General features: G+C 40.0%; 1 protein-coding gene across 1 annotated transcript in view; it reads left to right on the forward strand.

Annotated features, from left to right (window-relative positions):
- The window catches only part of SMYD3 (SET and MYND domain containing 3), a 252590-nt gene that overhangs the window by 226346 nt on the left and 12950 nt on the right, over positions 1-13294 (forward strand). Inside the window, exon 5 of the mRNA XM_044675986.1 lies at positions 6301-6409. Within this exon, the coding sequence (XP_044531921.1) occupies positions 6301-6409 (109 nt within the window). The remainder of the gene's footprint in view (positions 1-6300; positions 6410-13294) is intronic.

A 13294-nucleotide genomic window follows, 5' to 3' on the forward strand; every position in this document is an offset into this window, starting at 1 on the left:
TTATTTATGCCCTTAAAGAGTCAAGCTTAAAAGACTATGAGTTTTCTTTCTTTTCCCTCTGTTTCTTATTTACCTTTTCATCATCTTTCTCTTGATATCTGTGGTTGAGTGTCAAACTTTCCAATTAGTCCCGGTCTCTTTTGTGCAAAAACTTGGAATTCTTCAATTTTGTTGAATGCCCATACTTTCCCCTGAAAGTATATGGTTAGTTTCGCTGGGTAGTTGATCCGTGGTTGCAGGCCCAGCTCTCTTGCCTTTCTGAATATTGTATTCCAAGCCTTGCGTTCTTTTAGTGTTGAGGCTGCCAGATCCTGTGTGATCCTTATTGGTGCTCCTTGATATTTGAATTGTCTCTTTCTGGCTTCTTGTAAGATTTTTTCTTTGACTCGAAAGCTCTTCAATTTCGCTATTATATTTCTGGGTGTTGACTTTTCTGGGTCCAGTTTAGAGGGTGTTCTATGGATCCTTTCAATGCCTATATTGCCCTCTTGTTGTAGAACTTCAGGGCAATTTTGCTGAATAATTTCTTTGAGTATGGAGTCCATGTTTTTATTAATTTCTGCCTTTTCTGGAATACTAATGATTCTCAAGTTATCTCTTCTAGACCAGTTTTCTTGGTCTGTCACTCTCTCCTTGAGATATTTCATGTTTCCTTCTATTTTATCAGTCTTTTGACTTTGTTTTATTTGTTCTTGTTGTCTTGAGAGATCATTGGTTTCTAAATGTTCGATTCTAGCCTTTAAGGATTGGTTTTCCTTTTCAATCTGGTCATTTTTGGTCTTCAGTTGTCTTGTCTCACTTTCCAATTGCGAAATTCTGCCTTTTAAACTGTTATTTTCTTGCCAGATTTCTTCCATCTTCCTTAGCATTTCATTTTTAAACTCTTCCATAACTTGTGACCAGCTTTCATTTTTTTGGGGAGGTTTGGATTTTTGTTTTCCCTCCTCTGTTGTCTGGATTTTCTCTGTGTAGAAGTTGTCCAGTGTTCCAGAGTTTCTCTTGATGGTCTTTTTCTTCTGGATTTCCTTATTGCTGGCCATTGTTAGCCCCGCCCCTTTTCAGCTTTGTCTTTGCACTCCGGGTCTGCCTGGGTCTTGCAAGCTTGGGGGGGGGGGGGCCCTCCGGTCTCCTTGTCCTCGGGGTCAGGCCTCCTGGTAGTTCCCAGTCTGCCCCTCTGCCAGAGGTTCCTTCAGCAGTCTTTGGGGCTGCTTCCACAGCTGCGCTCAGGTCTGCACCGGGTCCTCACTGGAGGTCCAAGCCTGGGCTGGAGATCGTTATTCAAGCCTAGGGCACTGCCTTTGCCTGCACTGATGCTCTTAGGGCCCTGCCTTCACCCCCACAGAAGGTAGTGAAAGTCTGTGGGCTGGAGATCTTTATTCGCCCCTGAGGCGATGCCTTCAGCGCTTGGGAAAGGTTGCGTTTTAGGTGCCTTTGTCCTGGCCAGAGGCGGTGCCTTCACCCACGTGGGCGCTCAGGGAAAGTCCCAGCCACCTGGGGTCCCTCGTCTTGCAGCGCACAGGTACGGGCTCAGGGGCTGCCAGGGATTTTCTGGTTGCCCCAGTCCTGTTTACCCGCTTGTGCGGTGTGGGGGGTGGGGGAGGGGCTTCTTCCTCTCGTGTTTTAGTGTGAACTGTTTCACCCCTTTAAAGTGTGGAAATGCCCCGATTCTGTGTACCTTCAATGCTGCGCCCTGTTGTGGGGTTCCTTCGTTCCTCTGGACTCGTTTTTATTTCCCCTTGAGGGGTTCTGTGTGGTTCGGTCAGGAGAGATCGAGCAGCTGCTCCTTACTCTGCCGCCATCTTAACCGGAAGTCTCTTCTTCTTTTTTTAATTGTTGAACTTTATTTTTGATATTCTGAACTTGGCAAAGCAGCAAGCATGAGCATTTTCATACACAAAAAAAACAGAGGAAAAAAAGGTTGCATACAAAACCACAATTTCCCATGTAAAATCTGGCCCTTTTGCCCCTCCTTTAATGTCTGGACTAACTTTACCATGGTTGATTACTGTTCCGTATGTGTTTCCTTCTGAACTTCCTATTTTCTTCCATGTCTTTTAAAACTGGTTCATCTATACTCCTTTATTTTTTCTATTACTATGAGTAATTCTTGCCTCTTTACCCAATTTCTTTCAACTCTGAAAATTAAAAACAAACAAAAATAAACCTTATAACCAATGATTCTAAGGGTTTAAAAAAATGTATCTCAGAGTGTACCTCAGGTCATCATTTCTCTTTAAAGAGGTAGAAAACAGTTTTCAACTTGGCCCTCTGGAGTCCTAGTTGATCATTATGTTGATTTGAGGTCTTAAAGTCTTTGGAATTTGTTTTTCTTTACAATGTTGTAGTTTTAATTTAAATATTCTCTTTATTTCACCTTTCATCAGTTCAGATAAGTCTTCCCAGATTTCTTAAATTCATCCTTTTTCATAATTTCTTATTTTGTTCTCTTATTTCATTTTACTCATGTATCAGAGTTTGTTCAGCCTTCCCCTAATATCGGATTCTCCCCCCAGTTTCTAGTTCTTTGCTTCAACAAAGATCAGTACTATTATTTTTGGTACATATGGGTCCTTTGCTTATTTCTTTTATCTCTTTGGAATATAAGCCTAACTTGGCCAAAGTTGTATGCACAATTCATTATTTTTTATTGTCATGCAAAACACACTTCCATGTTGGTCATCCTTGTAAGAGCACATTCAAACATAACCAAAACTCCAACATAGAGTATACTCTCAGTGACCCATATATATGATTTAGTGAGCCCCATCTCCATTCAAGTTCTATATCTCTGCCTTAGAACTCTTAAATCTATGATTCTTTGTCTGCAAAATCTTACTGCTTTGAACTATTAAACTGCCCATATGTGTGAATAAATGGTTCTTAATTTTTTTTTTCACTTAGAGAACTGTATTTATAAGGAATTGAGGCCTGTGAGGGGATACTCAGGAGACCATACTCCCATTCATTTAGCAAATCTAAGATCCATAAATTGGCTAGAGCAGTGCATGTGATAGCAAATGTCAATTCCATACCATTTCTGGTTCCCCTAGGGATCCTCCTGATGTACAGCTGACTTCCCTAACTAGAGAGCAAGCTCCTTAAAGGAAGGTACCATGGGTGGCTGTCCTCTTTTTCATCCCTCCAGGCGGGTTTCTCACAACACACAAGAAGTGCTTAGTGTTTGTCAATGGAGGAGTATGTTCCATTGGTTCCCAAGGCTTCCCAGATTGCATCCACTTTTTTATTGAGTTGTCTAGATTGCAGGAGTCTTTAGACATAGTAGTCCCCAAACAAACTGGCCAGCCCTTCTTTGGCAAGGTCTTTCTGTCTCACTTAGATTTTAAACAATTCTGAGACTATGCTGATGAGCTTCTGCTTTTTCCTGAAGGCTGTCACACACAGTAAAGCTGATGTCTCCTACCCTGGATGGTGGAGAATTTTCCCAGATGGGGTGGGCTGAACCATATTTCCCTTGAGCTCATATTCTACCAGGTATCAGTGATTTTTTACACCATATGTCAGCTGAGAAACAAACCAGGCCCACTTCAAGGATCAGCAGACCCACCAGAACAGTAAAATTGCTCTGTAAATATTTATATAGAGAACCCTCACTCCCACACTTCCTCCTCTTCCTCCCTTTATTGCTTCCCTCCTTTGCCTTTGTTAATCCCTTTGGAAGTAGAGCTGGGGCAGGTGCCTTATGGATTTTTCCACCACAGCATAATCTGACTTCTTTCTGCCCCCCTCTTTTTTGACATGACATGCAACCATTTAGCGGAGTGATTACTGGTGTAAAATTACTCTTCTGTTTTCAAATTTAATTAGGCTGCACTCATAATAAAAAAATAGAACCCCACATCCAAGGACATTTGCTGGTGACTGACTCCTTTTTTTTTTTTTTTAGAGCATTTCAAGTCTGCAAACGGAGTCCTGCAGCTGCCTTTTGTCTAGAAATTTTAAATTCCTTTAAATTCAGGTCAATAATGTTCCCTATTTTTGTTGGAAGCGGAAAGGGGCAAAAAATCACCACTGTAATTATAATAGATTTGTAATGTTTAGTCCATGCTTGTAATTTCATCAGTATAGGGGAACTCCCATTATGGAAACTGCCTCCATTGGTGAAGATCATCTTGTAATTTAGCTTCCTGAAGCATGAGAGATTAAATGGTTTGCTCAGGTTCACGAAGTTATTGTGTACTAAAAATAGGACCTGAATGGGCATCTTCTTGACTACAAGTTGGGCCCTGTTGATGCTCAACTGGCATTTATATAATACTTGAGGTTTGCTAAACCCTTTGAATACATTTGAGCCTCATGGTAGCCAGCCCTCTGAGATAAGTACTCTAAATAATCTATTATTATTCCCATTTTATGGATGAAGAAGAAACTGGGGTATAGAGAGGGCCCACAGCCAGTAAATAGGGGAGATGGAATTTGAACCCAGGCCTTCCTGATTTCAAGTCCAGAATTCTATCTCTCCATAATGTTACTGTGTCTCTTGATAATATTCTAGATAATTGTGTGTTCTTCCTCCCTAGTAGCTTTTGTCTTCTTCTCTTTTTAGTTATTCCATAGCAATTTTTCTTCCATAGGCTTGGATGCCTCTGACCCTTGAAGTGATTTCTAGTTTTTTGGAACACAGGGAGAAACTGTTACAAATTTCATAATGGGAAAGCAACCTGAAACTCCAGAATATAATTTGATTGGTCTAGATGTTAACATGTGTTTGTATCATTTTATATATTTATATTTAAGGTTATTTTTATTTACTTTCAGGAGTCTATGGCCCCACCTTTGTTCATGTTACTCCCACCTGTAATGTTTTCACTTCTTTTCTTCTTTTTATCCACATCCTACTTCAAGATACAAAAGGATCCAGCTCCAATTCTACCTCTTCCCTGGAGCCCTTCTAGACCCTTTAAACTAGATTGACTTTTGTTCTACCTGATCCAAATACAAATATTATTTAATTCTCAGAGCAATTCTGAGATGTAGGTGCTATTATTATCCCCATTTGACAGTTGAAGAAACTGCGAGAGATCAAGGTAAAGTGACTTGCTCAGAGTCAGAGAGCTAGTAAGTATCTGAGACTGGAATTGAACTCAGGTTTTCCTGATTCCAGGTCCTGGACTCTATTTGTTTCCTGCCTTTATATCTTTATTCATTGGTCAGTTGGAACTAAAAAGCCATTTGGGTCCTCAAGATTCTGTGATTTTGTGAACGTTCCTTACATTCCATGAGTACACTGCTTGGCTACCATCCCATATGGTGTTCCCAATAAGAGTATATGGAGATAAAGAAGAGAATGTTGTATTTCTTGTATTCTGCTTAGTACTTATGGGGCTTAGCAAATAGCACAGTAATGTTGAGAACCATTCTGAATTTCTCAATTCAAGGAATTTCTCAAGAAAAGTGACTAAAATGGCCATACCTTTTGACCTAGAAATCCCACTACTGGGCATAGCCCAAGATGATCAAGGACAGAAACAAAGGTCCAATATGCACCCAAATACGCAAAGCATATTTCTTCATGGTGGCAAACAACTAAACAAAATGAGTGTCCTCAATGGGGGATGGCAGAAATAACTATGAGAGGAAATTAATGGAATAATTATTGTGCAATAAAAGATGACAAATATGAGGAATTCAAAGAAACAGAGGAAGATTTGAATGACTAGTGTGGACAGAAATAAGCAGAATTAAAATAAAAATATGCAATGTCAACAACAATGTGAATGAAAAGATGACTTAAAGGAGAAGAAACATTAAGGCCCTTGGAGGCTAGAGAGATAACCTCCATGCCTTTATTGGATCCAGTTCCATTAAGTCGTTGGTGAATGGAATCAAGCTGGAGCTCAAGCTTCAGAGGGCACAGAGGCATTGGAAGCACCCACTGATCCCCCCAATCCTTTGATGGGATTAAGCCTCTCCTGCTATGGCTCACTGCATAGCCCCAGTTCTGTATAGCCGGTTCCTGCAATCAGAGCCTTCCCAGGCACACGCAGAATCAGGCACCCCCAGCTTTTGTAGCTCCCAGTAGTGATAGATCGAGAAGTGATCCCACCTCTGTCACTTCTTTCATGCAAAAAGCATTCTTGAGTTAGAGTAATAATGTGTTAATTCTCTTCTGTACTTCTGCTCTCCTCCAGGGCTGAGGCTAATTTTCCCAGCAACTGATTAAAATTCACTGCTAACTTTGTGGTCCCACCCTGATAGCTCTCTGAAGAGGCAATGACTGTGAAGGTGAAAGCTGACAGGATGACATTGTTTGTTGTTCTCTCTGCTGCTTCTGTCTTGCAGGCTCTATTACCCAGGCTTTCATCCCATCAGAGGCATCCAGGTAATGAAAGTTGGCAAACTACAGCAGCACCAAGGCTTGTATCCTCAAGCCCTGGAGACCTTGAAACAGGTGAGCATCCAACAGCTTCTCTTCTTACTTCCCTGACTTCTTCCCCAGGGATACACCAACCTTGCCTTCCTTCCTTTCTTCCTCTTGCTTTGTACCATTCCCCTTATCTTTCCTACTCAGAAAACAAAAACTCCTAGCAATAATCCAGGAAAATAAAAATGAGAGAAGTAGACCAGCCCTAGAAGAAAATTATTTATTGTAAGTTGTCTTTGGTGCCCCCCATCATAGGACACAAATTTAAAATAAAAGAATTTTCAAATTAGAAGAGCTTTAGGAAACTATTTAACCCAACTCCTTCCTTTTATTGGTTAGGAAATTAAGACTCAGGGAGATGAGATTTGAATGCAGTTCTCTTTACCCCATTCCAGGCAGCTAGGTGGCTCAGGCTTGGAGATTTGTCCAGGGTCACACAGCTAGTAAGTGTTTGGGGTCACATTTGAACCCAGGATGTCCTGTCCCCAGGCTTAGCTCTCTATTCATTGAGTCACCTAGCAGTTCCTCTCTTGACCTTATTTCTTTTTACTAACTTTCATATACCCTACACTCAGGGAAACAGGACTATTTGCTACTTCCTAGTGCTTTCTCATCTTTACCCTGTTTCCTCCTCTAAGAATGTCCTTCACGTGATCAGTTCCGATCCTTCTTTCAAAACACAGCTAAAGTCCTCCCTTGATGCTGTCCCAGATCCCCTCAGCCAGAGCTCTACTCTCCTTCCTCTTTACTCCCAGAGTGGTTCATACCCTTTAAATTTGTTCTTTCATGCTGGACATGCCTAAAATGCAATCCTCACTACCACAGAAGCTGAGGCTCCCTTTGAGCTCAGGAGTACCAAACTGATCTGATGTCTGTTCTAAAGCTGGCATCATGGGAGACACTGGCACAGAACCATCTGACATGGCATGCCCACATCGCAAAAGGTGCTGTGCTCAATGAAAAAAGGCAGAATTGCACTGGCTAAAAAAAAAATGTGAGATGCACAAATTTAGAGATATCTCTATCCCAAATGTTAATATGGACTATTTGCACTTGTGATAGAGCTTTCCAAACTCACAGATCAGCCAAAGTCAGATACTCCTACAAAGTGATGTCATTTTGGTCCAATCAGAGTACAAAGAACCATTTGACATCAGTATGGTGGGCCCCCAAGAGTGAAGGGAACACCAAGATGCCTAAAGAGGGGCAAATGATTCTGGGTTGGAAAGAGAACAAGTCAAAGCATCCATGCCACTCAGTAATGGGATCAATCGTGATAGCGGCTACTTCCCTTCCAGTCTTGGTGAGGCAGAGAGACACAACCTTATCTGTTTTTTTAATAGCAATTTTTGTAATTGTCTCATGTCTCTGATCCCATTTATCCATCATACCAAAGACCACTTCTATTCTTTTCTTCTTTTCCCAACAACTCCTAGCACAGTGCATTGCTCAAAGTCAGCATGTTGTTATACGAATGGTTGCATGAATGAATGAATGAGTCACTTTATGGACTAAAGATGTTTATTTGGCTAGAAGTAAAACTGCTGGTTTAATCTCTATTAGCTTTCAGAGGTTGTTCTAGAAGGTTAAAAAAAATCTCACAAATCATACTCTTTGTCTTTTGAAATTAATGTTCTCCATTGTAGCCTGTAAAGCTTTCGCTATTCTTCCTTGTCTTCAAAATCCATGAAATAATGGAACAAAATAATCTAAAGCAATACTAAGAGTTTCAAAGGCTACGTTTGGGGCAGAAAACAGAAAATGGTCCAGGAATAGAATTTATTACAAATCCAATTAGGTCTGAGCCTGCCCCAGGAACTGAATATACTTAGCCCAGCTCTGATTTGGTTAGACTTCCATTTCTACTGTTCCTGGACTGATATGCATTTGATGGCTGATATAGAAAAGCCCTGTATCCCCTTTGTGTCTCCTTTCTGTTTTCTCTTGTCTCAACTCTAATCTACTTTCCTTTCTTTCAACTTATTTCTTGTAAGGATTTTGTTTGCTTCTAATTTGACTTTGGGGACCTTGAGGGCAATATTCTTCATTTGATTTCTCTTATAAATGGGCCTGCTTTTTTCCTATGAGCTACCAACCAGATAGAGGGTCCTAGATCCTGATGCTGAACCTCTCTGTTCTATGATGAGAGAGATCAAATGGATCATAGGGATACAATTACCACCCCCCCACCTTTTTTTTTTATTCATCATCCCTGCAAAGATTGTGACTTGACTACAACAAATTTTTGTACTCCATTCTCTTTTCATTGTTCCCAAAACATTTTACCTTTCTTTGGTATCATTTTGACTTTCTATTCCTGGCCACAACAAAGTGGGCCAAACACAGATTCCAATTCTCTCAATCTCGGAATCGTTTCTTTCCCTATGATGACAAATAGCATTCTTTAGTAAGTCTACAGAGAAATCAGAATGGTACTGCCTTACCATTATCTTGTTTTCATTTTTCCAACTAATCTCTATTTCACAATCCCTTTTGGATAGGGTAAGTTTACGGTGGTAAAATCCCAACTTTTTCATCTTGTGGTCTCTTGAAGAAGTTAACATCCATCACCCAGCAGCTATCTGAAACGCTTTTGCTTTACTTACTCTTTTAAGTTCATAAGATCATGAAATTTAAGGGAGAAGGGAAGATGAGATTAGGGTTATATGGACCATTTGTGTCAAACTCAAATAGAAACAATATCCAACAGATATTACCTTAGAAAACCATAAATTAACATTATCTTTCTTGTATTATATTTTTATTTATTTTGTTAAACATTACTCAATTACATTTTAACCTGGTTCAGACTCACAGTGGAATTTTGTGATCCAGTGACATTCAAGGTGAGTCTGGCCTTGAATGCAAACCATAGTTTTTACAGAATACTACTAGTCATTTAGAACTCCTCAGAAAGAACTTGGGCTAAAGAGATCAAATATTTGGATTTAGAAAGGATTTTTGTTCTTTAATCATTTTTTTTGTGTTGCCTGACTCTTTGTGACCCCATTTGGGCTTTTCTTGGCAAAGATACCAGAGTGGTTTGCCATTTCTTTCTACAGCTCATTTTATAGATGAGAAAACTAAGGCAAAGAAGATGAAGTGACTTGCCCCAGGTAACACAGCTGATAAGTGTCTGAGGTCAGATTTGAACTCAAGAAGAAGAGTCTTCCTGTCTCCAGGCCTGGTCCTCAATCCACTCTACCACCTAGTTGCTTAGGGAAGGGATATTAAGGATCATCTAATTCACTCTCCTAAAGACACATAATTTTTAAATGAGTAAACTGAGGCTTAGAGAGGTTATGATTTGCTTAATATCATATAAATGTTAAGTTTTAGAGGCAGGATTTAAACTCAGGTCCTCTAAGTTTCAAATCCAGTGAACTTTCTACTAATGGCCTCCTATCCTGGATTAGGGTATTGACTTTTCATTCATTCATTCATTCATTCATTCATTCATTCATTCATTCATTCCATCAATCAATCAGCATAAGCTCAAGACTAGAGAGCTCAAGACTTTTTGCTATTGAGTCTTTAGTGTGTAGGGCACAATACTAAGCTCATGGGACACAGAGACAAAAATAAAGCAATCTTTGCTGTTTATAACCACTATGACCTTGGCCAAGGAACATCCTATCTTTGAGCCAGTTTTCTCATCTGTAAAATGAAGGGGTTGTAATATATGATCTCTAAGGTTCCTTTCCATTTCTAAATCCTATGATGAAAAGGTCTCCATGACAACCTTGGGAACGCCTTCTTGATACCCCTGGCACTTTAACTTCTGTTTGGAAAATCATTCACAGAGGATATATATTTCAGACACAGAAAATGAGGCTAAGTTTGAGAAGATAATGGAGGTAGAGCATCTTTTAAATACTAAATAATACTAACTGGAACAGGCACATAGGTGCAAAGGTAAAACAATCTTTTTTATAATGGGATTAAATTTTCTCACTTTCCAAGCTCCAATGCTATCACTCCCATTTATGACAGCAATCATAAGGAAAACAAGTGTGATTTAGTGAAAAAAAGCATTAGAGAGAAATCTAAAAGACCAGTCTTCTAATCCTAGCTCTGCCACTAACAATCAATGTGATTCTTTAGCAAGTGGCTCTGCCTCTCTTGGTCTCAATACTGTTGTCTGCCTGTTGATGGCTAAATCCCTTCCAGCACTAATATTCTGTAATTCTGTAGAATACAATAAATCAGCAAATATTTATGAAGTGCCTATTATGTATCAGGCACAATGCGAGGTGGTGGGAACACATGACCAAAAATAAGATGATTCCTGTTTTCAAAGAGCTTACATTCTCTCAGCAGAGATAAGATGAACATTTCATAGAATCATAAATCTAGAACAGTGGTTCCCAAACTTTTTTGGCCTACTGCCCCCTTTCCAGAAAAAAATATTACTTATCCCCCTGGAAATTAATTTTTTTAAATGTTAATAGCAATTAATAGGAAAGATAAATGCACCTGTGGCCATCACTGCTTCCCTGGATTGCTGCAGCACCCACCAGGGGGTGGTAGCGCCCACTTTGGGAATCACTGATCTAGAATTATAATGGATGTAAGAGACCATCTGGGCCAACTTCCTCATTTTACAGATGAGAAAATCGAGGCCAATAGAAGTTGCATGCAAACCCAACTTCCCACAGTTAGTAATATCAGAGTTTGGACATGAATCCCCAGGTCTTATGAAAGAATGTTCTTAAACATATACAAAATAAATGAAAGATAAATTTGAGATAGATGATATAAGGCTGGTTGGAAAAGAAATAGACTTGGAGAGAATCAGGAAATTTCCTCTAGGACTTGCCATGGTCTTTTTGGGATCCTATCAAACTAATGGAATCCATGAGTAGCAAAACAACAACAACAACTAGGTAAGGAAATATGGATAAGTCAGCACAACTCATCCCCACTGCCAGATGAAGAACTCAAAGCACTTCTCTTACTGGTGGCAAATCTTTGCCCCTGTTTTTATGTAAGACCCACTTTCTTCTCACTTGTTAACATTTTCTTTTCTCACTGACAGTCATGGAACCTCCTCAATTTCTTTACTCAGAAAACATTTATAATTTCAAGCAGGCCAGTACTCTTTGACCATTCTTCTGAATTAATTCCATGCCAAAAAAAAAAATCCAAGAAAGTGGATGGTTTATGAGTGGTGTCAAAGTCAAATAGAAAGGGATCCCTTGTAGCTCATGCTGATAAAAAAAAAACACAAGTTAATATATACCATGTTTGTTGTTGTGTAGTGTCTGACTCTTTGTGACCCCCATTTGGGATTTTCTTGGCAGAGATACTAAAGTGGTTTTCCATTTCCTTCTCTGGCTCATTTTATAAATGAGGAAACTGAGGCAAACAGATCAAGCGACTTGCCCAGGGTCTAGTAAGTGTTTGAGACCAAATTTGAACTCAAGAAGAAAAGTCTTCCTGATTACTCTTTCTACTTTACTACCTAGTTGCCCTTTCTATGTTATTTTGTATTTCTATTTATTTTTATTAAATAGTTTCCAATTACATTTTATAGCATAGGAAACACTGGAGTTTTTCCAGCTGCTTATGGGTTTCAAGCTTGATACATCATATCTCATGCCTAAAATATATGATGCACTATAAAATAATACATACATTAGACTTCTTGGGATATGGTAGCGAGGTTGGAACTACATGGATAATTAGAGAGTCTGATCTCATTTAGGGACATTTACATCAAGCTGGATACTCCCTCCTGGTTGTTTCTATATTAATACATTTGTATTTGCCCAATAATATAACTCTTTCCCCACTAATATAAAAGTCCTGCCCACAGCTCTATTGCGTGTTACTTCTGCCTTGAATAAGATATGAGATTGCTTAGGGAAAAGTCATAAACACCCATAGATTAAGAGCTCAAGAAGAACATAGAGGTCATTTTATAAATGAGGAAACTGAGGCCTCTGGACACTTGGTTGTCCAGTGTCACATCACTAGTGAGTGACCGAGGAAGCATTTGACTTCCTGACTGCGAGACCATCATTCTACACAACACAAACTTTCTCCATTTCCCAACTCAAGTTTTAGACTGACATTCCGAGCATCAGGTAGGTGCCTCCTGCAGTCATTAGGACCCCTTCTGCATTTCCACTTAACTGAGATGTGGGAGGTCTAAAAGAATGCAGGGGTATTCAAAGGTGTGTTTTCTTGTTGAGGTCCTCCAGCAACCTTGCTCTATGGAAGGGTGATTGGATTGTTCCATCTGTCCTGGAGAGCATTTCTGGTGGATCTTTAAAAGAATATCCTTCTGGGCAGGTAGGTGACTCGGATTGAGAGCCAGGCCTGCAGATAGGAGGTCCTGGGTTCAAATCTGGCCTCAGACATTTCTTAGCTATGTGACCCTGGGAAAATCATTTGAACCTCTTTGCCTAACCCTTACTGCTTTTCTGCCTTAGAACCAATACACAGTACCAATTCTAAGGCGGAGGTAAAGGTGTAAAAAATAAAATAAAAGAATATCCTTGAATCTCCTATTGGCTCATTTCTAATGCCCGTGTAACCTGCTGAGCCCTTCTGCAATGAGCCAGCTTTGCATTTGATGGCCTTCTTCCATGATGAAGCAGGCTCTTTTCATGACAGCCTCCCATTTTCCTCTCCATTGGGCAAGGAAACCTTATTTGGTCCACAAGGAGCACTCAGATGTGTCAGCGGAGCTATGGCAAATTTCAGGAGGTTGGAATGCCTCAGAAATGGGAGACAGAAAGAGTGTTGATGCTGCCACTTGGGTCATGGAGAATTCCTTCTGCAGCAACTGACTGGGGAATGATCAAACCGGTCCTTCAATGACGGTGCTTCATTTTCCTGGAGCTTAAATAAAGGGAGGATGTAAGCATAGCCTGTGGCAGGGACTGGCCATTGTTTGGTAGAATG

This window comes from Gracilinanus agilis, chromosome 4, assembly GCF_016433145.1.
Source record: "Gracilinanus agilis isolate LMUSP501 chromosome 4, AgileGrace, whole genome shotgun sequence".
In the NCBI taxonomy this organism is placed as follows: domain Eukaryota; kingdom Metazoa; phylum Chordata; class Mammalia; order Didelphimorphia; family Didelphidae; genus Gracilinanus; species Gracilinanus agilis.